Raw genomic sequence first — 27,431 nt, forward strand, 5'->3', positions numbered from 1 at the left:
AGAGATCCTGTCTCAAAAAAAAAAAAAAAAAAAAAAAAAGAACACAAGACCTCTTGAGGCAAAGGTCAGCAACTCGAAGGTCACAGCATGCAGCCTAAGCACAGGATTTCTGACATGGCAGAATTTAGCATGGCTCCCCACACAAGTCACACCCTTCTAGCACACACGGATGCAGGTTAGAGAGTCATAGGTAAGCAAGGATCTGCCAAAGCAACACCAAAGCCCAGCCAGGCAGAATCATGCACCTTCATGTCCAGTATGGAGTTGAATGCATTTGAATGGGTTTAGGCAGCGTGCCCCACCCAGCCTGCCTGCCATCAAGGCCTTGATGCCTGGGTTTTCTCACTGCTTTGGTCTTTCCTTAGCAGACACCCCAAGACCTTCCTACCTGCCCACATTCTGGGTAGTCTAATGCGTCAGCTTCCTCCACACAGATTCACCCCTCATGCTGTCACAGGCTGTCTGGAGGGCATTGCCAGCCTTCTTTGGCAATCTGAGTGGCAGCTGCCATAGCCCCCAAACTCCCAATACCACAACAGTCTGCCCCAACCTGTGAATCCAAGTAACAAGAGACTGAATTTTGTGACTCAGTGAGTTACAACAAATCATTCTGGTCCTAAGTTTTCCCTGTAGGTATTATGGCCACAGTTTGACAAAAGCACCTAATATTTAACCCAAGAATTGGGTTGTTTATGTAATTCCCCCTGAGGAAAAATATATTCTGCATAACAAATACCAAATTTACAAATAAAGTTTTGGAATTAATCTTATTATCCTTTGTAAATTTCTTCAAATTGGAATGAGATTTTAGAAAATTGAGCCAGGCATCGTTGCACACCCCTATAATCCCAGCACTTGGGGAGGCAGAGGCGGGTGGATCTCTGTGAGTTCGAGGCCAGCCTGGTCTACAAAGCGAGTCTAGGACAGCCAAGGCTACACAGAGAAACGCTGTCTTGAACCCCCCTCCCAATACACACACACACACACACACACACACAAAGTTCTGTTGACTCTTGTTGGAATAAAATCATCCATTAGGATTATTTTTATAAAAAGCTAATGAAGTATCAATGGTGATGTTGATTAAAAAATAATCCCTGGACTTCAGGGATTAATAGGGAGACTTTCTTCTTGTAGCCTACTCATGCAGTGCTCACTCCAGCTCTGGACCCCTTTCTCAGCTACTCCTGCCCCCTCTGGCCCCACCCACATAGGAGGATGGTCATCTCAGCCTCCACTGCTCCCCAGCTTTGTATAATTGCTTCACTTCATTGCCACACACTCGGTTTATACTGTCAAGGTCAAGCACTTCTCCCTCCCCTCAGCCACCATATGGCCCGTCTCTACCATCTGTCTCTCCCTACTCTTTTCCTTGAAGGGATTTTCAAAACAGTGGCTTAATTCTCCTTGAACAGGCCCTGCCTTACTAGTCTAAGAAGAGAATGGAGGAAGGAAGCAGGGTATTTTCCAGTGCCCCCCGCTGTCGCCTACCCTCTTCAATGTGAACCGGAGCTGGTATGTACTTAATGACGTTTCCCTAATCAAAGGATCAAAGGGTTATCTTTTGGAACAAATAACCCAATGGCTGTACAGCTTGCTTTGTTTCTTCTTCTACTTCTTCTTCTTCTTCTTCTTCTTCTTCTTCTTCTTCTTCTTCTTCTTCTTCTTCTTCTTCTTCTCCTCCTCGTCTTCCTCCTCCTCCTCCTCCTCCTCCTCTTCCTCCTCCTCCTCCTCCTCCTCCTCCTCCTCCTCCTCCTCCTCCCCTCCTCCTCCTCCTCCTCCTCCTCCTCCTCCTCCTCCTCCTCTCTCTTCTTCTTCTTCTTCTTCTTCTTCTTCTTCTTCTTCTTCTTCTTCTTCCAAGACAGGGTTCTCTGTGTAGCCCTGTGTAGGGGACAGGCTATATGGCCAATGTTCTTCCACCTTGTCAGAGCCTTGTCAGGTTCCTATTTCTCCAACAGTCTGCCATTTACCAGAAACCAGCTGACCCTGTCGTGTCTTGGCAGTTAGACTAAAGATAAGATTTAGACGGAGCCACCCTTTTGTAGTTTAACAGATTAGATAAAGATAGCAAAATATTCGGTGTGGCAGAAGGTTGGGACCTGCTTGGAATTCCTCACATCTTGAGATAGCCTACAGCTGGGTTGCCATGGCAATATGCTTCCCTGCCCCCTGCCTTATAAAAACTCTGAAATTCCTCAATAAACGGGGTTTGATCAGAATCCAGACTTGCCCTCATTTCTTTGTGTCTCCTGTCCCCCACTTATCTGCCCCCTCCACAGGTACCCACTGAAGACACAACAGGACGAAACAGCCCCGGCTGTCCCAGACTCGCTTTGCAGACCATGTTGGCCTTGAATTCACAGCGATCTGCCCGTCTCTGCCTCCCGAGTGCAGGGAGGGATTACAGACGTGCACCGCCACGCCCAGCTATCCTGTTGGCTCTTGTCCTTAACAATTAAGTTGTATTATGAATGTACTCATCAAAGGCATCTTCCTTACAACCCGACTACTTTAAGCAAGAGGGAAAGGAGGTTAGAGAGAGCAAGAATAAACCTTCCAGGAATCAGTTCCGCGGGGAGAAGTCCTTAGCGTCTCCGGGCCTGTACGCAGATTCTCTTCAAGATGGAAGCATTCTGCGCTGCTGCAGCCTTGCCTCCCATCTCTCCCGCTCTTCTCCCAGTCGGCCAGCAACCCCTGGACTCTCTTCTGGGTCCCTCCTCCTCCTCCTCGATGGTCAATTTGCAAGACAATAACCGGTTGGAGTCTTCTGGTTTTTTTCCCCAATTCCAGATCCAGGGTGGCTCCTCTCAGTTCGTCACAATGTCCACCTCAGTAGGGCAAAGCCCACTAAGATTGCCCTCACCTGAGGCAAAGCCCGCCATCTTTCCATACTACCCTTCTCTTTTTCACTCCTTATTTGCTGATGCTGAAATATCGGCAGGTGAGGTGCCCCCCTCACAGGTCACAGACGCCATGAGGGCAGGCAACCCACACCTTGCTTAATAATTGTGTCCCAGGAGAACGAGATGAATGTTTTGGGCAGAGTCAAGGCATAATAAGTAGTAACTTGAAAATGTGCAAAGGGCATATTGAGATAGCTTAGTGGTTAAGTGCTGCTTTAAATGATAATCCCTAATGTTCTGTTTCACCAATAAAGACTCAGGAGCCAGATGCTGGGGTGAAAATCTGCTAGCTCAGAGAGGCAGAGAAAGCACCCAGCTGATCACATCTGGATGGAAAAGACCCAAAAGGCTCACTAGCTCAGCTGACATCCCAGGAGGAAAAGGCCAAAAAGTCCCAAGGCCAAAGGCTTGCTGGCTCAAAGTCGTAAAAATCCCAAAGCCAAAGGCCGAGGAGCTGAAGAGCTTAAGAACTAAAGAGATAAAAGCTAAAAGGCCCCTTCTACTTCTACAGGCTGTTTTAAATACCCCTTAAATCAAAGTCCTTTCTACTCTTTAATTCCTGTCAGCTGGTTTCTTGCTTGGCCTCTTGACCGAGGGTTAACTTTATTAAATCCTGTGTACAGATAGTTCTTTGATTAAAGGTATGTGTTAGGGCTGGTTGAATCACATCTTAACCAACTGTTTACAATAAACACAAAGTTCTTGGATTAAAGGTATGTGTTAGGACTCATCCACACCAAACACCCATATATGTAAAATAATAAAATTTGGGTTTTTTTTTTTTTTGAGACAGGGTTTCTCTGTGTAGCCTTGGTTGTCCTGGACCCGCTTTGTAGACCAGGCTGGCCTCGAACTCACAGCGATCCACCTGCCTCTGCCTCCCGAGTGCTGGGATTAAAGGCATGCGCCACCACGCTCGGCTAATAATAAAAATTTTAATTAAAAAGACTAAATAAGAGTGAGTAGGAAGGAGACTATATATTCTTTAGAAAATCCCTGGGGCTCTCCAGCCTTACTTTTATCTTAATCCATGTTTTAGTTTTGTATTTTTTTTTTTTTGTGGTTATAACAAAATACCTGTGGATGATGTAAGTTATATTAAAGAATATTTATTTCACTCTTGTTTTTGAAGATTGGGATATTTAAGATCCCAGGGCCAGCATCTGGTGATGACTTTCTGCTGAACCATAACATGGCGGAGGGAATGAGATGGGGAGTCAGAGCAGGTGTGGTGACTAGCCTGGGCCTTCGTCTCCTTATAAAGCCATCAACAGTATGAGGAGCACCCAACCATCATGCCCTCATTTGACGACAGTCACCTCCCTAGCCATCCCTCTAATTCATTAACATTAACTTGGGGAGAAGATTTCTATCACCCAGGCTTCTGAGGTGCATAGTCCTAACGGTATGTGTCAGTCAGCTTTCTATGACTAACAGAACACCGCGGGAGCTCCACTTTAAGAGAGGGTAGGTTTCTTTGGACTCACAGGTCTGCGAGGGTTCAGCCTGCAATCAAGTAGCCCCTTTTCCTTTGGGCCTGTGGCAGCACACTGTGGTCTGACTACGTGGTGGGGAAGCCCATTCAACTCATAACTTGGAATGAAAAAGAAAGAGGATATGGAATCCCACTATTTTCTTGGGGGCGCACCCTTCCATAATGGCCAGCCCACTCACTAGCCCCACCCCCTCCCCTGCCACTTCCTCTCGACATCACTGTTGTGAGGACCAAGCCTTTAGCACACAGGCCCTGGTGACACTACAGATCTAAATCACCAGTGACAATGCCCTTGGAATTACTCTTCCCGGAGCTGCGGTGAGTCAGAAGCCAAGGACAAAATATTGTACAGCGTTTCTATCTTCTTACCTCTTGCTTTGAGGTTGATAAAATAAGGCAGAAGGTCACTTGGTCCCAGAGCCCAGGTCTCATGGAACCTTTAGTTAATACTGTCACCCTCTGGAGATGCCATCTAATATAAGAAAGCATACAGCTATTACGGTGACAAAGTACCTGACGTAAACAATTTAAAAGGCGTGGATTTGTCTCAGCTCACAGTTTCATGGGTAGATGTTAGAGCTGTTTGTTCAGGGTATGTGGTAAGGAATAACATTACAGTGACAGGAGCATGCTGTGGAGTAGGAGGTTGTTCGCTTCCAGGTAGCCAGGAAGCAGAAGGGGAGCAGGTCAAGATGTAGCCCCTAGTGACCCTACTCATCTCTTAAAGTTTCCAAATCCTCCCACAATAATGTCGCCACCCATGGACATGAGGCTTTATGGAAGATAGTTCTTCACAACAATATATATTATATATGCAAGTTACCTATACTATATGCATATGCTATATATATTTATACATGTATTTTTCAAACCGTACATAAGGATAGCTAATCAAACAAAGAAGGTATCTCATACATAGGTGGCAAGGCTACATAATCGAATGCAGAGGTGACTACAAGTGCAGGGGGTCCTACAGACCAAAAAAGTAGAAAAACTAGAAAGCAAGAGACCTTAGTTACTTTTTATTGCTATGATGAGACACCATGATCAAGGCAACTTATGGAAGAAAGAATTTTATTGGGGGCTTGACTAAAGCTTCTGAGTGTTAGTCCATGATCATCATAATGGTGAGTGTGGCACCAGGCAGAAAGGCAAGGCCCTGAGAGCTACATTTTCACCCTCAGGCCTGGCCTAGGCTTTTGAAACCTCAATGCCCACCCTCATGATGCACTTCCTCCAACAAGGCCACACCTCTCCAACAAAGCCACACCCCTTCAGCAATGAATGCCACAGCCTTTCATCAAGGCCACACCCCTTCAACAAGGCCACACCCCTCCAACAAAGCCACACTCCTTCAGCAATGAATGCCACAGCCCTTCAACAAGGCCACACCCCTTCAGCAATGCCATAGCCCTTCCCAAGAAGGCTATCTGTTCTTCTACAGTGCCACACCTTCTGATCTTTTCTAAACAGTTCCACTAACTGAGGACTCGTGCTAAGCATTCAAACATATGAATCTATGGAGGCCATTCTTATCAAATCACAAGGCCTTAGCCCAATTCTGCATTGTTGCTAGAGAAATTTCAATAAATGATGCCTGATTGGCAGGTAGAAAGGTGAGGCTATTTGGAAAAGCTCTTCTGGTTATTGTTGTTGTTGTTTTAAACAGGAAGTAGAAGTTGGCAGACAAGCACAGGGAGTGTGTTGGAGTTTGAGGAGAAGGGCGTGAAGAGTTTCCCAAGTGAGTTGGGGCAGACATTTGAAGTAGGGTCTCTGCTCAGGGGCCCTACAAAGACTGCTTCAAGTTTACAGTCATTAGACTAAACAATGTTAGCAAGCTAGTTTGCTTCTTCCAGCCATGTGCACTCATTCAAGAGCAGGTCTACAGAGATGGAATGTTATTTTGGTCTTTGTTTTGTTTTGTTGTTGTTTGTTTGTTTGTTTGATTTTTCAGTGTGGGAGGGAAGATGGAGAAAGAGTCTGGGAGTATGTTTTCATGGATACATAGCTAGAACTAGTAATCAAAGTTGGTAACTGGCGGTGTGCCAGCACTAGAAAGTGGAGGTAGGAAGAAACATAGTGAGGCCCTGCCTTATAAAACGAAGGAATAAAATCATATAAGGTGACTGATGAGCAAATACTATTACTGAGAAACTAATAAATTTGCAAGGCCAAATAGGCAAAGGGGAGTAGGAAGAGTGTTTCTTATTTTCCAGGACCAGTCGAGACTAGTACTCGACAAACATTAGCTGAGACTTAAATATTTGTAGAGTGCGGTAACCAACGCCCCGAAAGCAGTCACTCCAGTAACACCACACCTGAGCTAAAGCACCATCAGGCCAGCTTCGCATCACTGCGCATGCGCGAGGCCTGCCGCCACAGCTCCGCCCCTTTACACGCGTTTCCGGACCTCTATGCCACAGGAAGTTTGAGCTCATCGCTTACCGTAGGCGTCTTTCCCGGCTTCCTCCGCGAGCGTTCCCACGCCGACGCTCCGGGTGTTTTGCTGGGCTTTAGGCAGAACCACTCATCAGCAAGCGACCGTGGCAATGGCAGCTCAGAAGATTAACGAGGGGCTGGAGCATCTGGCCAAGGCAGAGAAGTAGTGCGTGGAGTGTCCGCCGAGCTGGTGACCTTCACCTCTCGGCCGTGCGCGCGGACTGATCAGGAGGGAGGGCGGTGTGCTGTCCTGGCCCGGGGTGGTGCTGTCCCTTGTGGGTCATTCCCCTGTAGTCGGCGGTGCGCCTGCGCCTCGGCATTTGCAGCAGATACCCCTGTGACAGCCAAGTCGGCCGGGCGCCTGGTCCCCAGGGTTTGCGGCCGCTCTGCTCGTCTTTGAGTAGTTGCGGACTCAGGGGTGGGCACCTTGTCTCCTCTTGATGATAGCTAGAAGTGACCCATGGATGAAATCGCCCGGTGGAGGTGGAGAGCCACTGCTAGGAAAAGGTCCTGGTGCCTTGCGGGAGTGTAGACTTAATTCTGGAAACTCTCACCCTTAGGCATCCTATTTCCTTGGGGGCAAGATCTAAGCGTTCTTAGACCTGTGGGTATTCTGCCACCATCTGGTTCCTGGCACTGTAGGCACCCAGCTGTGCGGGAAACTGCGAATTCTCCTTAATCCTTTGACACCAATATGACCCTCTCCCCTAATTTCATGAATTCCAACACACATATTTAACGATTATTGACCCAAGACATTTCTTAGTACGCTCTTAGGTGAATCTTAACAACTTTTCAAATAGAAGGCCTCAGTTTACAAAAGAGGAACCAAGGCAGCCAGAAACTTCCTGGAGACCAGTGGAAGGCTGCTCATCTGCTCGGGGCCAGTTTTATGCAGTGGAAATCCACAAGCCCTTTCCGATAACACCACGTTGCTTTCAGGCAGTGGCTAGGAAAGGCAGCCATTATTACCGAGGGTGATCCCAAGAAACTCTTTAGCTGATGGGAGCAAACGTAAAAGAACAGAGCATGCGCTCTCAGCCATAATAAAGTTGCGTTATGGGAACTTCAGGATGAGATTAAGGCAACTCGAGGTAGCTGTGTGTGGAGCTGAGGGCTTGGCTCCTAGGCGGCTCCCTTGGGAGAACGGTGGGACAGACCTGCTGTTAAGATAGACAGGCTTGTGGCTCTGATGGGGTATGTGTTGGATTCAGGCCTGAAGGGTGTTTGAAGTTGCTCCAGGTAGAAGAGCCAGTGGGTGGCAGGAAAAATAGGTCAGAAGTATAGAAGAGGCTGTTGGATTCTTCCCTATTTTCTGGGGGGGGGGGTGATATTGCCCATTATCATTTTCTTCTTAAAGTTTTCTTTCAGGACAAAACCTGTTAAGGTCTGTAACCAGTTATCCTCCAAACTGACATTAATAGGGCCTGCCTTTATTCTTGCTAACTAATGGTGCTCAACTGCCTGGGGCTGATCTGCAGCTTTAAAAAGCTCTCTCCAGCGTATTGATTGAGAATACCTTGTTTGGGGATGAGACGTCCACAGTCTCGTTCGTATAGGGTATAATGGGTGCTTTGGTGAAGGGGCAAAGAGTTAGAGCTTTGTTTTGCTAGACGTTTTCTCAGCTTAAATGCAGTTGAAGGATTTTATTTTTCTGAGATGAAATTCCTCACAAACTTGAAAATCTGTTTACACATTTAAATCTTGTTAGAATATATACATATATGTATGTATGTTAAATGTTAAATATACAAAATAAATGTTACAGGAACAAGTGACTTCTGAGGTAGATTCTGGGTAGTTGAGACATGTGTCATGTTACGAAGAGTGTACTTCTGAGGGCCCTGTCTCTTAGCTCAGTAGCCCCTGGATTCATACAAAGTCAGCAGTGCTGTATGTAAGCAGGCTTTTTATAATAGAAATGGTATGCAGCAATTCTAATGCACACACAAGTTTTGTACCTACTGAATCAGCTTGAACTGTAAGTTTGAAATTATTTTTCAAGAATAAAAACAAATCACTGCAAAAAAAGGCAAGAAAGATGACCACCACTGCTTGTCTTTGGCTCTGGCTTCTCAGCCAGCGTCAGTCCTCGAGGACCGTTTCTCTTTGTTGTCCTAACCCATCATTTCTCTTTCTCCTATTCAGTGGTGGCTGACGCTAAGCCTTTGATTTACTCCCTTGGGTTTTTGTTGCTGTTGTTTCGTGTGTGTGTGTGTGTGTGTGTGTGTGTGTGTGTGTGTGTGTGTGTTTATTTCTCTTGACTGTTGTTCCCTTAGTCCCTGAAGTCTCCTCGGGGCTTGCTACCTCTGACCTTGGCATAACAGATGCTCATGGCTCTCACTCGTAGTCTCTCAGCTGTAAAGGATGGTGTACTTCCAGGTCCTCAAGCTTGTTCACGTACACTTAAACTGGCTTGTTAAGTCACAGAGAATTGCTGGTTTTGTAGATCTGGGATGGGGTCATTGTACATTTCTAGCAAATTTCTATTTACTAGATGGTGCTGGTCTGGGGACTATGCATGTTCTGTTTGGATGGTATGTAGACATTTCCGATGAAGACAAACGACATTTGTGATGGAGCGGGGCAGGAGGAAGTGAGGGTGCATTTATTTTGATAAGTCTAGATAGAGTTAAGAAGATGAGGGACCTGTGCCTGATGCTATCTTTTTAATAAGAATTGTTTTATTTCATTCTAGCCTGAAAACGGGTTTTTTAAAATGGAAACCAGACTATGACAGTGCCGCTTCTGAATATGGAAAAGCAGGTATTTGTGACTGGAGTCCTGTTGCTGTTGTGCGTGTTGTTAACTTAATCTGACAACTTTATCTTAGCATAATCATTTCAACCTTCCTGTCAGACTTAACTAGTTACAACGGAAAAGCAGAGCCGAACAACTGCACAGGGCTTTGCATATTCCTGGAGTTGCTCTTTCCAGATGTGCTGAGAGCTGAGTGACAGCAGCCCTGGGGCAGTGTCAGCAGCCCAATGTTAGCACATTCATGGGTATTCATAAGTGTTGTTTCTGACTTAGACTTTCTGCTCTGAATCAAGAGTTTTCAATAGGTTAATTTTTAAAAACTAGTCTCATTGAAGGGGATCTACAAATCTTGTGTTTTCCACATTGATGCTTATGAGATTCATTTTGAGATGCACTATTTAATGTTCACAAACAGTTTTAAGCTCCATGCACATTTTAGTAAATTCACCTTATATAAATATAAAGTGTCTAAAGTAGGTAACAAAGGGAATTTGTTAAAAGCTTAGTGTTTTATTAAGGAATGATATGATATCTCTGGCCATCTGCTATCATTTTGAGTATGAAGTAATAAAATGTAATTTTGAGGCTGGTGGCTCAGAGTGAAGGAGCTTGCTGCCAGGCCTGACAACATGAGTTTGATGCCCTGGATCCACATGGCAGATTTCCACAAGCTTCTCTGACCACACAATAAAGATTTTCCATAGATTTGAAGTCCTTCAAGCATATTTGCATCTGTGACTGTTAATGATCCTGGCTTGGAGATCACCAAGGGCAAGCACTTTTCACCAAATTTTAGTTTCTGTTTATCTCCAAAGGAAGTAAACCAGGTACCTTGAAGCTGCCACTGTTTCACACAGAGGGCTTATCCTATTGAAAAGGAGGATAGAAGAATCTTCAGCTTGTATTTAAATACTGAGCCAGCTTTGTTTCTTACATTATGCAAGTTGCTTGTATTTTATATTTAAAGATAAGTTTGTTTAACGTTGAGCTTTACATGAATTTTAGGGTATACTTTATATAGTCTCTTTTAGAACCAAAAGTACATTTCTTAAGTTCCCTCTATGAAGGAAATTTAACAGCTTTACTTTATTCTTCCAGGACCGTGTGCTGCTTTCAGTTGTAAATATTCTGAATTAAGTTTCCTATTAAAAAGTGTCTTTTGTTTATTTTCCCTAAGACTGTATGCAGAATTTAGCCACGAGATGGAATTTTATAAAACAACTAGGGACAAGCTGGAATAGGAGTTGTTGCAGTGTTGTGTTTGTTTTCAACACTTTATTAGAGAGTTCTTCGAGAGTGTGGTTTTAAGAAATAATAGCTGAGAACATTTAAAAAAAAATCTAGAAGGGAGACTGAGTCAGGAGGTCAAGTCAGAGGTCAGTCTATGCTGTATAGTTGAGTTCCAGCTAGGGGGGTGGTGGAGAGCCTGCCTCAGAATAGCAGAGCGAGCAGTGTGCTTTTTACGCTTCCATAATCCACCTTAAGTGAGTTTCCAACATTCTAAATACTATCATCAGGGCTATCCACGCAAGCACCCTTGTAAAGCAGCCTGCAGTGTGAACACTGTTGTGAGCAGTGTAGATAAATAAATAGTAAAGCATTGGCCTTCAAAAATGACGTGGTCCTTAAAGACTGTGCCCAAAGGGAAGGTTTGTTGGACAACTAATGTGTTGGTTGGCTTCAGTTTGTCAGTCATTCAGTGAGCGGATGAGAAGGAGCTGGAGGGCGAGGTGCTTTCTTGGGTGACTAGACACAACCCCACCCCCACCCCCTGCTCAGGGGCATGTGGGAGTAGGTGCTAGAAGGAGCTCTTGGTGTTCAATGGAAGCTGCACCAACATTTGGTAAAATCAACAGTTAAAACTTAACAGACTTCTAAACGTGTTCTCAGAAAGATTGTGACTTGCTTTAGGTAAAAGTAACATTTCACACTTTTATAAACTCCCTATTTGAAATCAGTGTATTTCGTAATGTTTCACATACAAAGCTGATTTGAATAATGATTCATTTTAGAGCTATTAATGATGGAAATAGAAAGTCTATTTTTTTTTTTTCTGTTTCAGCTGTTGCTTTTAAAAATGCCAAGCAATTTGAGCAAGCAAAAGACGCCTGTCTACGAGAAGCTGTTGCCCACGAAAATAACAGGGCGTATCTTTTTTAGCTTAAAAAGAAATGAAATAGCTAGATTTTAACAACACCTTTTTCCTGTTATAAATTCAGTGTTTGAAGTAAAGTGCTTTTCAGTTAGGAAAGAGTGAACAGTGTGTGTGTGTGGGTGGGTGGGTGTGCGCGCGCACGCGCGTGTGCGTGCTCGCGCTTTAAAGCCCCTGGGACTATCCAAAGAGCGACCCTGAGCCAGTGTCGGTGCCAGCAGCGGCGGCCGTGTGAGGCTGTTAGTTCTTCCTGCTCCTGGCCTTGTTGACTCTCGGTGAAATGAACGAGGTCTCCAAATGTGTGCTGAAAAGAAAGTGAAAGGGCAGCCATTGAAAATGCATAAGCTGCTTGGGAAAAAATTAAATTGGTCTTCCTTGATGTTTGACGATTGGTAAGCATTCTAGAAGGAAGTGTTCTTGTCTGTCATTTATAAACGTCCTTCTTATCTCGTGTGCACGTTAGTCTTGATGCTCCTGCACTTGATGCTGTTGATGTAAAGCAGTTAAAAGGCTGCAGGGTCTCGTCAGTGTTTGCTTTGTAGGAACCATCAGCAGCGCAGGGTGTCACTGCTTTACTCGTAGGGTTTCCCCTTTGAAACTAGAGGGACCAGTGACTTAGTTAACTGCCTTTGGAAAGTAGGTCTCTGGGGACCATTGATTTCTTTTTTCCTTAATGTTGGCATCGTTATACCCACTCAGTCTTTTTCATGCTGCCAAGTAAGTAATATTTTCACCCTTCTTATGTGTTTGCAGATGTTTTAAAAGTTGGTGTTTTGCTCTAAGCTGAGAACTTTTGCTCAAGCTATGCATTTTTAAATACTCATGTTATTTTAATTAAAATGATTATTTTCATTTGCTTTAGTCGTCAGCTGAACTGATTTAAAAAGAGAGATTTTTAAATTCACAGCTGTATAATATTTTGCCTGTGAAAACACAGATGATTTGGGAATCACTTTTCTTCCTTTATTGATGGGTGTTCAGTTCCTATAGAGGAGACGTGAGCTTTCGCCTCTTGTGGAGTGTGTTGATTTGTATTAAAACTTAGACTTCGGCTTATCTTCTAACCTTTCTGAGACTGACTTAATTTTGCTAAGTAAAATCAAGTCAGTGTTTGGTGCTCCTAAGGTATCATTGCCCTAAAAAGTAAATAAATAAAATAAAAAGCATGAAACTGCAGTGTGGCAGTGCAGGCCTGGAGTGACACGGTGTGCTTGAGGTCCCTTTTGTTGGTCACTTCCATGTTTACCGTCTGCACCAGGTTTTTCCCTCCTACTTCGCTGAGGTCTCATCAGAGAAACTGTATTCTCTTGCAGAGCTTATGAGCAAGCTGGCATGATGCTGAAGGTTAGTAATACTGTATCCAAACAGCTGCGGAGGGAAAGGGAATAAACAGGCTGCAAGGTAGAGTTCACGTTGCTGTGCGAGGCAAGAGGGGCCGAGGGCTGTGGGAGTGCAAGTGAAGTCGGGGTGAGACGCCCTGCCCAGGGCGGCACTAAGTGGACACACAGTGACAGTTAGGATAGCGTATGGAGAGTGTGGTGTGAGGGGAGCTGGCAAGCTCGAGGCTCTGAGCCGTGCAGCAGACAGGGCACTGCTGACGGGAGTGCCATGAGCTTTTCCCGCATTGAGAACTCGAGGTCAAATGGATGCAGTAAAAATTTACAGTGATATATTTGTTTGTTTAAATTGCTTGTGGGTTATGGAAAGGAAAATTAGCTTTATAATTTTTTTGGTTTTATGAATATCAGGTTGGAGTCCAGAGAGTTACAACCTAGCTAATGCTGCTCTACCTTACTCCTTTTGAGTGGAATAATGGAATATTTTGACTGATATGCCACATTTATGTTTCTTATCCTGTTGTAGTATAGTGAGATGGGTGTGTGTGTACACATGCACACATGTGTATGGGTGCTGCAGAGGAAAAGCTCAGCCTTGGGTTTCATCAGGGGCCGTCAGTGTACCTTGTTTTGGGAGACAGAGTCTCTGGCCTTGTGCTTACTGATTGGGCTAGTTTGACCCTAGTTCCTGGTAGGCATCTATCTCTACCTCCCCAAGGCTGAGATTACAAGCACACATAGGCTGGGCTTTTCGTTGTTGATTTTTAGATCTGCTGTCTACTGCTGTGTGTGCTTGCTTTCCCTTCCCGCCGCCATGCTACAGGTGTGCTGCCCATTTAGCAAATAGGTAGGGGAGTGACGGCCAGAGTCGGTTGGTAGCTTTGCTGCATCTGTTCTCTTCCGTACCTTTCCGTGTATACTGTTCAAGCCCTTGCATTCTTTGATTGGACTTTTTGGTTTTTGTTTTCTTTCATTTCCTTTTTTTTTCTGCTAAGGATCAGGGCTATTTCATCCTATGTGACTAACCATAGCAACTCTGTGTAGTGCCTTCCAGTCTTAAGCCTCATCTCCGCAGCTGAATAATGTTGTAAATGTTATTGTTGGCATTTGTAGCAGTGAGGTTGGCCATTTATTGGAAATAATCTAACAGCTTCTCAGCTTAGTGAGGAACTGACCTTTGGGTTTGAGAGCAGACCTGAGAGGCCACTGTGAGCCTTACTTGGATGCACAGGAAGTCTGTTACCTCTAAGTGAGAGTCAGAGTCGCTGCACTGTCCCAGCCAGCACTGCAGCAATTTCCTTTTTCAGCTCTTTCATTAAAATTGCTTTAGTTTTTGGCTTGGAAAATCTGGGCCCCCAAGATCCTGAGACTCACAAAGTGTTAGTGAGACACACACTCGATTCTGTTGATTCAGCTTAGAAGAGAGCCTCAGGCTTGTCTTAACTCAGAGCCTCAGGGAGGAGCCAGGGGTGAGGGGAGACCACCCAGGTGGACCAGGAGCGGGAATGGGCTCAGCCGAGAGGAGTGGCTCGCATTGGGAGGTGGCATATCCTCTTACAGACAGCGGCCACTTGGCCCTGGCTTGTTACTGCAGCAGTGTGGCACTGAAGCCTGCTGTTAACTGTAGGTTGTGGTGATTTTTTTTTTTTTTTAAGGAAGCCATGAAACAACTTTTTATGAAAGCATGGGATTTAGACAGATTTTTAAAATTTTTTAAAAATTAGTCTCACAATTACAGTGTAACTGTGAAGTCACTTCGTTAACGTTTGTTGCCATTTAATATTTTTGACAGTATTATAAAAAGTGAGATAAGCTGGATGTGGTTGGTGGTTCATGCCTAAAACTCCCAGTACTTGGGAGGCTAAGACAGGAGGATTGCTCTGAGTATGAGGCTGGTCTGGTCTACATAGTGACTTCCAAGTGGATTAATGTAAGACCCTGTCTCAAAAAATAATGTGTGTGCGTAAAATCACTGAATTTCTAATTGTTAAAACTCCATTTCTTAAGTTGAGACACTTTCTGTCCTGTGCTACTTGCTTTTCCTGAAGGAGATGCAGAAACTGCCCGAAGCCGTGCAGCTGATTGAGAAGGCCAGCATGATGTACCTGGAGAACGGCACCCCCGACACAGCAGCCATGGCCTTGGAGCGAGCCGGGAAGTGAGTGAGCGCAGCGGCCGGGCGGGCCCTGGCTCGACAGAAGACTCCCTTTTGTCTTGGTAACGTCCTTTGGGAAACAAGTTTCTTAGTTCTCATACAAGTTGTATTCTCTGTCTGACTCAGGCTCATAGAGAATGTAGACCCAGAGAAGGCTGTGCGGTTGTATCAGCAGACAGCAAATGTGTTCGAAGTAAGTCAGAATTTTATTTGTTTCTTTAATTACTCAGACAATTTCTATCCATAATAATGGGAAAAGAAAAATGCAGTGGAGATATTTTAAAGTTTTTTCCGTGTCCACAACCCTTTTTTTCTTTTAGAGCAATGGTTCTCAACCTGTGGGTTGTGACCCCTTTGGGAGCCTAGCCACCCTCTCACAGGAATCACCTAAGTCCATCAGAAAACAGACAATTACATTACAATTAACAACAGCAAGGTTACAGTTATGAAGTAGCAATGAACATAGAATAATCGTAATGGTGTGGGTCACCACAACATGAATAACTCTATTAAAGGGTTGCAGCATTAGGAAGGTTGAGCACCCCTGCTAAGGTTTAGTGAATGGGCTAGCAGTTTTTGTGCTACTGTCGATGGCCATTGCTTTATGCAGTTACTATTGAGTGTTAAGAGTTCCACGTTAACTATGTGACACCCCCTTTTTCTGATTCCTGCAGAATGAGGAACGCCTCCGGCAGGCAGTTGAACTACTAGGAAAAGCCTCCCGACTGCTAGTACGAGGTCGAAGGTACGGCTTTGAAAACTGCATGCCTATGGATCCATGTGTATTCTGAATCTACATTTGGGACTTGTAAATAACCTTGGATGTAGCTTATTTGTCTACACCTGGACAACCAGTGGAAAAGATTATCATCTTCTAAAGAGTTGGCCCATGGTCTTAAAAGCTCCTTTTCTATCGTATAATGTCAAAATGTACTGTGCTTTTGTTGCCTAACGGTAGTAGTTCGGCGGCATGGAAGAAGAGTTATCTTGACCTGTCTGTCAGCTTTTCTCTTGGAATAAGTGACAAAGCATCCTAAATACCCATGAATGTCAGCAGCTTTTGATACTTGTGCTATGTCATTAAATGAGCTGTTTAGTGTGTGTATATATATACGTACTTACATACATACATAATGTATATATACACACATTTCTTTAAATTTTTTCATACATATGTGTTGGTTATTTTCTTCTCCCCCAGTGACTCCTAAAATATCTCCATTGCCTTAACTACCCAACTTTGTTTTTTCCCCACTTATTCTTCCTTTCAAACAAAACCAAACTAATACAAAAACAAAAATCAAAACAAAACAAAACAAAAAGCCAAAGACCAATAAGATTTAAAAAAAAAAAATCTGGAATGAAATAAAACTGCTCCTGTGCATGGCGCCTGCCCTGGAGTGTAGCCGAAGGAGCCTATGACACACCAGTGGAGAGCTGACTTCCCTTTGTCAGTGGGTATCTGTCCCCTCTTAATACTGGGACCCTACCTGACTGGAAGCTGTGAAGGTCTGATAGGTGTTGCCACAGTCTGTGCAAGCGCATTTGTGTTCAGTGCTCATGGGCCTGGAAGACACTGTTTGCTTCGAATTGTCTTCTCCATGCAGTCATCCAGTTTCACCAGGACCATTGTTGAAGATGTGACTTTTCCTGTGTGTACTTTTGATTACTTTACAAAAATCAAATGTCTGTAAGTGTGTGGACTCATACCTAGGTCCTCGATTTGATCCCATTAGTCATTATGTCTGCCTTTATGCCAGTACCATGCTGTTTTTATTATAGTGAATCTAGTACAGTTGGAGGTTGGCCGTGGAGATACCTCCAGCAGTAGTTCTATTATTCAGGATTATTTCAGCTATCATGTGTTTCTTGTGCTTCTGTGTGAAGCTAAAGATGCTTCTTTCAGTTTCTGGGAAGAATTGTGTTAGAATCTTGATAGGGATTTTATTGAATCTATAGGTTGCTTTTGGTAAGATGGCTGGTTTCATAATATTAATCTTGTTGATCCATGAGCGTGGAGGGGGCAGCGGCTTTCCCTCTTCTGGTGTCTTCAGTTTCTTTCTTCAATTTCTTCAGGTTTTTATTATACAAGTCTTTCTAGCTTGGTTATATTTAGCCCCAAGGTATTTGTGCATGTATGTGTATATGTGTATATATTGTGAATGGTACTGTTCGCCTTATTTCTTGTTTAGTATACTCATCATTTGTATATAGGAAAGTGACTGATTTTGTGTGTTAGGAAGTATTTATCTGCTGTCGAAGTTTCCTACTGAAGTTTTTAGGCTCTCTTATATATACATTTGTATCATCTGCAAACAATATACTTGATTTTTTCCTTTTCTTATTTGTATCCCCTTGGCTTGCTTCTGCCATTGTATTATTGTTGTGGCTAAGAATGCAAGTACTATATTAAATAGGTATGGAGAGAGTGGACAACATTGGTTTGTTCCTGACTTTAGTAGACTTGCTTTGAGTTTCTTGCCATTTAGGTTGATGTTGGCTCTGGACTTGCTGTAAATTATCTTTATTGTGTTGAGTTATGTCCCTTGTATCCCCACTCTCTCCAAGACTTTCATCATGAAAGGATGTTAGATTTTTTTTCCCAAGGCCTTTTCTTCGTCTAATGAGGTAATCATACAGTTTTTATCTTTGCGTTTGTCTAGATGGTAGATTATATGTATTGATTTATGTATGTTGAACCATTCTTGCATCTCTGGGATGAAACCAGCTTGATCGTGATGGATAATCTTTTTCAAATGTTCTTGGATTTGGTTTGCAAGTGTTTCATTGAGAACTTTCACATCTATATTCGTAAGGAGTATGGGTCGATAATTTTATTTGGGCGGGGGAATGTTCTTTATGTAATTTGGGTATCTAGGTAATAGTGGTTTTATAAAATGGATTAAATTTAAGGCAAATTGGCATTAATTCTTTGAAGGTCCGATAGAATTTTTTTTGCTGAATCCAACTGGCCCTGGGATATTTTTGCTTAGGAAACTTAATTACTGTTTCTATTTCACCAGGCATTATGGGTCTGTTTCAGTTGCTTATATCATCTTGATTTAACTTTCATTAGGCCATATGTATCAAGACATTCATCTATTTCTTTCAGGTTTTCTAGTTTGGTGTAAGAGAGGTTTTTGAAGTATGTCCTCAAGATTCTCTGAATTTTTTTATTATTTGTTGTAATGTCACTCTTTTCTGTCTAATTTTGTTCATTTGGATTCTCTGTCTCTGTCTTTTGATTAATTTGGCTAATGGTTTGTCAATCTTCTTGATTTTCTCAAAGAACCAACTCTTCGTTTCATTGATTCTTTTTATTCATATTTTTGTTGTTGTTGCTTGTTTCTGTCTCATTGATTTCAGCCCTGAGTTTTATTTCTGATTGTCTATTCTTTTGGATATTGTTTCTCCTCGTTTTTTAGGGCTATCAAGTATGTCATTATATTGCTAATAAGAGATCTTCAGGTTTTTTGGGGGGGGGTTTCGAGACAGGGTTTCTCTGTGTAGCCTTGGCTGTCCTGGACTCGCTTTGTAGACCAGGCTGGCCTTGAACTCACAGTGATCCGCCTGCCTCTGCCTCCCGAGTGCTGGGATTAAAGGCGTGCGCCACCATGCCCGGCTATCTTCAGGTTTTTTGATGTAGGTATTTAGTACTATGTACTTGCCTCTTAGAACTGCCTTTATTGTGGCCCATAGATTTGGGTATGATGTGTTTTCTCTTCATTCAGTCCTTAAAAGTTTTTAACTTTCTTCTTGATTTCTATCTTGACTCAGTTTTCATTTGGTAGAGAGTTCAGTTCCCATTAGACTGTACACGTTCCACTGTTTCTGTTGTTATTGATATCCAACTTTAATCCTAGGTAGTCAGATACATAAAGTATTGTTTTTTCTTTTATCTGTTGAGATTTGCTATGTGTACTGGTGTGTGGTCAGCTTTTTTAAAAAGTTCCATGAGCTGCTGGGAAGAAATAAATTCTTAGTGTTTGAGTGGGGTGTTCTGTAGATGTTTGCTAGGTCCATGTGATTTAATGCCATTATTTAGCTACAGCCTGTGTCTGTTCAGCTTTTATGTGGATGACCTGTCTATTGGTGAGAGCGGGGTATTAAAGTCACCCATTATCAGTGTGTGAGGGATCAATATGTGATTTTTAGCTGTACTATATTTCTTGAGTTTGGGTGCCCATGTGTTTCTTGTACGAATGTTTAGAATTGTAATATCCTCTTGATTTTTCCTTTGGTTAGTATATTGTGTCCTTGTCATTGTGTCCTTGTCTGTCTCTTCTTTTCTGATTAGTTTAGGTTTGAAATCTGTTTTGTCAGACATTAAAATGGCTACATCTGCTTGATTCTTTGGTCCATTTGTTTGGAATAACCATTCCTTTAACCCTTAGGTGACATCTATTGTTGATGGTGAGGTCTGTTTTTTGGATGCAGCAGAAAGATGAATCCTGATTTTCTAATCCAGTTGGTTATCCTGTGCCTTCTTTTTTTCTTTTGAGGAATTAAGACGTTAAGATTGAGATTTATTAATGATCAGTGTTTATTGATTTCTGTTATTTTTTTTTGTTATGGTGCCCACCACACACACCCTTTGATTTACTCTTGGTATACTGGGTTATTTATTCCTTGTGTCCTCTTGGGTGTAGTTAACCTCTTCAGGCTGAAGTTTTCTTTCTAATGTCTTCTGTAGAGCTGTATTAGTAGATAGAAATTTCTTAAATTTTGTCTTACCATGGAATCTTAGTCCTTTTTCATCAACTATGACTGATGGTTTTGCTGGCATCTCTCAGAGCTTGCAGAACACCTGTTCAGGTCCTTTTGGCTTACAGAGATTCTGTTGAAAAGTCAGATGTTATTCTGATAGGTTTACCTTCATATGTGACCCTTCTCTTTTTCCATTGCAGCTTTTAATACCTTTTTTATTTTTGGGTTTTTTGTTTTGTTTTGTTTTTTGAGACAGGGTTTCTCTGTGTAGCCTTGGCTGTCCTAGCAACAAGCACAAACAAGGATTAAAGGCATGTGCCACTATACCAGCTAATACTTTTTTTTTTTTTTTTTTTTTGGTCCTGTACATTTAGTATTTTAATTATGTGTCCTGGAGAATTTCTGTCTTGATCTTGTCCTTTGGTGCTCTGTATCTTCATGTACTTTGATAGGTACCCCCTTCTTTAGGTTGAGGGAGTTTTCTTCTATGATTTTGCTGAAAATAATTTTTGTGCTTTTGACCTCAGTTTCTTCTTATTGTGGGTCACAACACCACTCGCCTTTCCCACTCTTGGCTTATATCAGCCCCCAGAGCTAAACCCAGGCAGTTGTTCATACGGCCTCCGGCTCATTGTGGGGATTAGAGAAACGACTAAAGATAACAGATTCAGTCCTGGAATTAGGTGCCAGTAGAGCACGTGCGTTTCAGAATCTAATACAATAGTACAGGGAGATGCGGATCCAGTTAGGGTTCAATGGAAGGAAAAGGGATGGGGGATGGAGTGTTTGGGGGAAATGCTTGGTCATCCCTTTTCCATTTACACTGCCACTAAGGGACCAGGAATGAATGTGAGAGGATAGAAAGGATGTTGAGATCAAAGCTGCAGCAGGGTTGGTTTAGCATACTAGGACCCACCGAGCTATGGTGGAGCCTGAGAGGGTGAGGACGTGCCAGAGTAACGGAGTGGTCAGGGCACCTGGAAGTTCAGTCATGTGAAGGGAAGGAAGCCTGGGGTGATCCAGTCTAGGACTGTCTAGCAAATTTTACAGAGCCGTTTGTTGAGGTGGTTAGGTACACATTAGTGGGTAGTTTTTACTGAATGGAAAAAGTCCTTTTGCCAAAGCCCTTCATTTCGTTTGCAGTGATGCGATGCCTCGGAAGGGAGTCAGGCGTTTGAGAGAGAAGCCTGAGAAGCAGAGCCAGTGGTGGCACTGTTGTGGGGCTGCTGGGAATCCTACAGGGCAGGGAAGTGATGGCCTCTGCCGAAGGTTTCACAACTGCCCTGCTGACATTTCTTTCTTTTGTCTTTAGGTTTGATGAAGCTGCGCTGTCTATTCAGAAAGAAAAAAATATTTATAAGGAAATTGAGAACTACCCAACTTGTTATAAGGTATTCCTTGAAAATGCCTGGTTTGGCTTCACTTTAGATAATTTTACACATTGGTATACATATTTAAGCTAAGATTCTGTGGATATTTGTCTACTTTCATAAAATAGTAACTTATGTTCTTGTTTCTGGCCATGGCGCTCCTTACCTATCTTTCTTACAATAACACTACTCAGCATGATACAAAAGTATTCACCGCAAACTCTGGGCAATAAATAAAAATGGGTGGCTGTAGAGGGCACTGAATGCTTGGAGAAGCCACCAGTCCAGGAGAATGCATCCCTGGGAGTTTCTATTTTCTCTTGTCCATTGTCCTGAGAGATGCCCCTAGTCATGGCACTAGGCAAGAGACAGTGCAACAAAACTCCAAAAGAGGCCTCCTCCCTGAAACTGGGGGAGCTGGGGACACATGCAAGCACGCACACATAGACACACATACACATCACATACACGCATGCAGGTGCACACAGACACACAGATATACACACACACGCCACACACACACACACAGACATGCACAGACACACACACAGCTTAGGTTGAGCGCTTGTCATGGAGCTGCAGCTTATGGTGGCTCCCAGGGAGCTAAGAGAGCAGGGACAAATCCCAGAGAGCAGAGCATGGGAGAAGGGAATCCCCTACACGTGTGGCTGCTGCAAGTCTGCCGTGTGTGCCTGGGGCAGAGCCAAAGTTGGAGTTGTGAGAGGTGGAATAAGACTGGGACCCCATTCTGCCAATGAAAGTCTGGTATATGGGACAGCCCCAAAGATCACAACAAAGGGTTCAACTGAGGTCAGAACCACCGCCCTCCAGAGCGAGCCTTAGTCTGCTGCCTGCACTTGGGATAGACCAGTGCCATTCCTGAGAATGACAGCAGCATATGCAGTGTAACAATCCAGACATCTAGGGAATTACCATCAGCCAGAAAGCGTAACAAAGGCAGCTTCCTGGGTGCCAGAGTTGTCATTTCAAGTCGGAAGACCTCTAAGCAATTATTGTCACTGTGGTATCACATTACGGTGAACACAGTTGAAGTAAGTGGGAAAGAACTGTTTAATGGAGAAAAGTACTTTTATGGACGCTGCAAAAGTGAACCACTTGAAAATGTGGAGACATAGTACCTGAACGGAGAACTCATTTGCGGTCACATTTTGAGACAATGTGTACTTTTTTGTTGTTGTTTTTTTTTCGAGACAGGGTTTCTCTGTGTAGCCTTGGCCATCCTGGATTCACTTTGTAGACCAGGCTGGCCTCGAACTCACAGCCTCTGCCTCCCGAGTGCTGAGATTAAAGGCGTGCACCACCACGCCCGGCTGAGACAACATGTACTTGAGGCAACTGATCACATTGCATCTGCAGTCAAGACACAGCATGATAGTTGTTTGTGCTTGTTGCTTGCTCGCTATCTCCCTCCTTTTTTCCCCTAGTCCTGGACCCCAGCCCTTAGGATGCTGCTCCCCACGGTGGGCAGGTCTTCCCGTCTCAGTTAGCCTCATCAGGATAGTCCCTCAAGCATGGGCAGTCTGGGAAGTGCTGGAAAGCTTGCCTCCTATGTGACTGAGTCCTCTCAGGTACAGTCAGTAGTTACCATCACAGCTAAGACTCCGTGATACAGGAGATGGATCAGTGAGAGAATTCACAAGGTGATGTGAGTGCACTGTGGGGGCAGGCATGGTAGCACATGTCTGTAGTCCTAGTTCTGCTGAGGGAAGAGGATTATGAGCTGGGCTCCAGTTAGGCCCTGTCTCAAGAATCAAACAACATCACTGAAAGTAAAGTACTAAAACAGAAACAGCACTGACAAAATAGAACGCCTTAAGAAGGGCTGCACTCCCAGTAAGATGTTCTCCATGGTGTCCTTGATCTTCAAGCTAAGCAGTGTCAGTGTTGTTGTCCCTATTAGCCAGAGTTTTCGCTGGAGTCTAAACATTCCCTAGGATCTAAACATTCCAAGCTGTAACTGTAGTCACTGCTTGTCTCTTTTTATTCCCTTCCAACATTAATTGAACATGGATATTTGGAAGAAATTCTGTAAAGTTGCCCTGGCTGCATTCTCAGGCTTCGAGGTAAAAAGGCTGTCCTCAGGCCAGCAATGCCAGTGCCAGCTGGGTCTGTTCAGAGCACTTGGGCTCAGGACTGTGCTGCTTCCATCTTCCCAAACCCCTGCATGCTCCATCCACTATTTGTAGCTGACATAGTATTCTAGTGTATTTCTTCCTAGGTGTCCTATGGGAGTTACTGTGGAATATGCGTTTCTCACGTATGAGCCAGTGCTCTGAAAGTTAGATTCCAGTTGTTTTCAATACTCCATAGGATCAGTTTACAACCTGGCCTCTTTCTTGTTTCAGAAAACAATTGCTCAGGTCTTAGTTCATCTTCACAGAAATGATTATGTGGCTGCAGAGAGGTGTGTCAGGGAGAGCTACAGGTAAGCTTCGGCCCATTTCACTGAGCAGTGTTGACATTCCTGTTGATTGAATTGATTATCAGCACTACTTAGACAAATTGTGTTTTTAGCCATGAAACTCTTCTACAGATCTTCCAAGAGATAAGACTGCCATTTCGGGGGTTTTGCTTTATTGTTGGTATTGCTTTTTTGTTTTCTTGCAATGCTGGGGCTAGAACTCAAATTGTTTATGGAGCTCTGGCTCCAGCCCCCACTCAGGCTTTACCACTCAGCTTTACAGGCTGTTCTCTGAGGGGTGGCTGAATGATTTAGTTACTTTGTTATCTTTGCCTTTTAAATGACAACAACAAAAGGAGAATTACTGCATGATATGTTGCAAATCAGATTGAGACATTTCCTCGTGGAGTCATGAATGAGTATTGGTAACTGGCTACTGTGGGAGTGTCTTGTACGCTATCAGATTCCACTGGCATTTTTGATCTCCCCACTGGTTGCAAGCACCACAATCAGAATGCCTGCAGATCTTTGCTGGGGATGGTTATTGCTGGTGAAGGAGTCTTAAGAGCCGAAATGTGGTTGTGCTTGTGTAGCATACCAGGCTTCAACGGGAGTGAAGACTGTGCTGCGCTTGAACAGCTCCTGGAGGGGTATGACCAGCAAGACCAAGATCAAGTGTCAGAGGTCTGCAACTCACCGCTTTTCAAATACATGGACAATGACGTAAGTTGGCCTTTGGGGTTAAACTGCCTTCCCTCCTGAAGTGATTTTCCCATGGATTTGAGATTTTCCTACCTCTATACTTGTATTTTCCACATCAGACTTTGCTCGTGAAGGAGCCAACCAATTGGGTTGAACTTTCCCACATTTATGTGCTGTGAGTTTCTACCATATGTGTTCGTCACCGCTTGCTTACTAGCTGTGTTGTCTTGTGCATATTACAAAGTCAGCCTCATTTCTTACCTCCCCTTTCTTCTGTCTCTGTGTTTCTTGCTTTATCTGTATGCTGTGAGGCTCCCTACCTTTAAGAGGCCTGTCATGTATAGCTTCTGTAATTCTGTAGGCCTGTGTGAGGCAAGCTGTTAGTCATCTTCAAGCCTCATCTGTAAAGTAGAAGGGATGAAGTTGTCTTTTGGATTGTTGTGAAGAACCCTGTGGTCTCCGTGTGAGGAAAGCCTCACACTTGAGGGAGCCACAGTTGTGAGCCTTTCCTTCTCCGTTTCCTTTTGTGCATTTAGAGTCTTGTCACACTGTCAAAAGAACTTAAGACCTTGAATGTTTTTATTCCAGGTAAACCTTTGGGATTTTTTTGTTTCTTTGTTTTGTTGTTGTTGTTTTGGTTTGGTTTTTCAAGACAAGCTTTCTCTGTATAGCCTTGGCTGTCCTGGGCTCTTCAGGTAAATTCTTACACATACTTTCTTTTCTCTTTTCTTTTTGAGACAAGGTCTCACTGCAGTAATGTGCTGCCTGGCCTTGAATGTATTCTTCCTGCCTCAGCCTCCAGAGTGCAAGGAGTACAATGTGCAGTGCTCTCCCAGGCTTCTTACATGCTTTTGAAGATGTGTGTGTGTGTCCTAGTGGTGTATATATGCTGTCCTTCTCATTTGGGGAACAAGGTCTGACCTTGGAGCTCACCGATGGGGTTAGCTGGCCAGTAAGCCTTGGGGTCCTCCTGTCTCTGCCTTCCAATGCTGGGATTATAGGCTTTTATCACTACCTGTGTGTTAAGGGAGTGCTGGGGTGGGGCTCGGGTTTCTGGTTATATAGTGGATATTGTAACAACTGAGCCCTGTCCAGCTCCACACCCAGCTTTTTAAATGTGGCTTCTGGAGACCAAACTCGGTCCTCGTGCTTAGAAAGCAAAACCTGTGCTAGCTGAGTTTTCCTCCCAGGTCCAAAACTAGTGTGTTAAAAAAATGTCCCCAGTTTACACTCGAATTTACTCAGTTGGTTTTTCCTTCATAACCACTGGAAGTATTACTAATTGAGTATGGCCTATAGTTCCAGTTCCCACGTTACGTGCATAATTGATACATCCACAGCTGTCAGCAGGTCACATCATGGTCTGACACCGGGCATTTCTCTGATGAGATGGATGATTAGGCTCTAGTCTCTTAAAACTTTTATTTATTACTCTATGCATGCCTGAAACGTGTGTGGGCACAGGTGCCAGAGCACACATGGGGAGGTCAGGACAACTTTGTAGAGTTGCTTTCTTTCCATCCCTATATGGGTTCTGGGGATTGAACTCAGGCTGTCAAACTAGTGTAACAAACACCCACTGAGCCATCTTGCTGGCCTTATGCGCATGCACTTCTCTCTCTCTAAAAGATGTATTTTGATTTTGTGTACATGAGTGTTTACCTGCATGCATTGTACCACGTGGAAGTCAGAAGAGAGGGTGAGATCTGGAACTAAAGTTACAGGTGGTTGGGAGTCACTTTGTGGGTTTGGGACCCAAACTCAGATCCTCTGTAAAGAGCAGGCAAGTCCTTCTAACCACTCAGCCATCTCTCTACCCCCATCCTATTTATAGCTAACTGGATTCTAGTTTTCCGGCTCTCATAACATGTTTTGTTGTTGGCAGTATGCTAAGCTGGGCCTGAGCTTGGTGGTCCCAGGAGGGGGAATCAAGAAGAAATCACCAGCAACACCGCAGGCCAAGCCTGATGGTGCTGCCAGCACAGCTGCTGAGGAGGAAGAGGACGAGTACTCAGGAGGCCTGTGCTAGGGCCTACCTCCAGAGATGAGCAGCCGGAAATCCTGACAAGCCATTTTCGTGGAATTAGGACTCACCTGTGGATGTCTCTGCTTCACCAAGATTCTGATGTTGAGTGTTACTATATAAGAAGTTCCATCTCCCCACATCAGCCATTGTGTCCACTACCTGTGAAGCATTTTTTCTTTTCCGTTGTAAGCAGAAAATACACTGTCATATTTTAATAATTGATCTTAAAATGTATAGGCCAAATTCTAGGCAAATTGTATCATAAGCAAAGCAGGAAATATGCATACCTACTCTTTTCTCTTGGGTTCTTGTAATTTATTCTAGGATAATTTCTAATGTATTTTATTTAATGTCATTTCTAAAAGTGATGGTTTTTTTTGTTTGTTTTGCAAAATAATAATTTCAAAACTGTTGTAGTTCTTTCCACCATCTTTCTGGGTTGTCACTTGGTGCCCATGCATCTTTTGGCAAGGTTCTCAAGACAGCATCAGTGATGCCAAAAGAGAGGCAGACAGTGTCCTCCTCAGCAGCTGGTACTCCAGAGCTGCCACCCAGTGTCTGAGCATGGTGATGGTGTGTGGCCACACCTATGGTGTGATGTGATCACTGATGATCAGAGAAATGGGAACTTTGTTGTCACCCTCACAGGCCGTGGAAATGAGTGTGGAGTGTCAGCCCCAGACTTGATGTGCTACCTAAAGACCTGCGAATGGCGCGATCGTCTTTCCCACCCTGTCAGTTTGGCCACATTGAACCAGTAGCCTCAGCTGGCATATGGATCATGAAGAAGTGGGACAATCCTAGGATTCTTTTTCTATGGGTAGAAAACATAAGAATAAACAAAGTGCTTCAGTGGAGGGCGGGCTTGTGTCACTTTGAAAAGGAGAGTTATCCATCATCATAGTAGATGCATTCAAATTATTGAGTCTTCAGAGACAAGCTTGGAACAAAAGCTTTCTAATA

The 27,431-nt window shown here is 43.7% G+C and overlaps 1 protein-coding gene across 1 annotated transcript; it reads left to right on the top strand.

Moving 5' to 3' along the window:
* Positions 1-6,835: 6,835 nt before the first annotated feature.
* On the top strand, positions 6,836-26,869 carry Napg (NSF attachment protein gamma). Its single transcript, XM_051163418.1, has 12 exons — positions 6,836-7,003; positions 9,536-9,603; positions 11,660-11,744; positions 12,449-12,466; positions 13,063-13,093; positions 15,135-15,244; positions 15,368-15,434; positions 15,916-15,986; positions 21,261-21,339; positions 23,685-23,764; positions 24,334-24,463; positions 26,328-26,869. The coding sequence occupies exons 1-12, from the start codon at positions 6,948-6,950 to the stop codon at positions 26,469-26,471; spliced, it is 939 nt and encodes a 312-aa protein (XP_051019375.1). The 5' UTR covers positions 6,836-6,947; the 3' UTR covers positions 26,472-26,869.
* The last annotated feature ends 562 nt before the right edge of the window (positions 26,870-27,431 follow it).

This window comes from Acomys russatus, chromosome 20 (assembly GCF_903995435.1).
Source record: "Acomys russatus chromosome 20, mAcoRus1.1, whole genome shotgun sequence".
In the NCBI taxonomy this organism is placed as follows: Eukaryota; Metazoa; Chordata; class Mammalia; order Rodentia; family Muridae; genus Acomys; species Acomys russatus.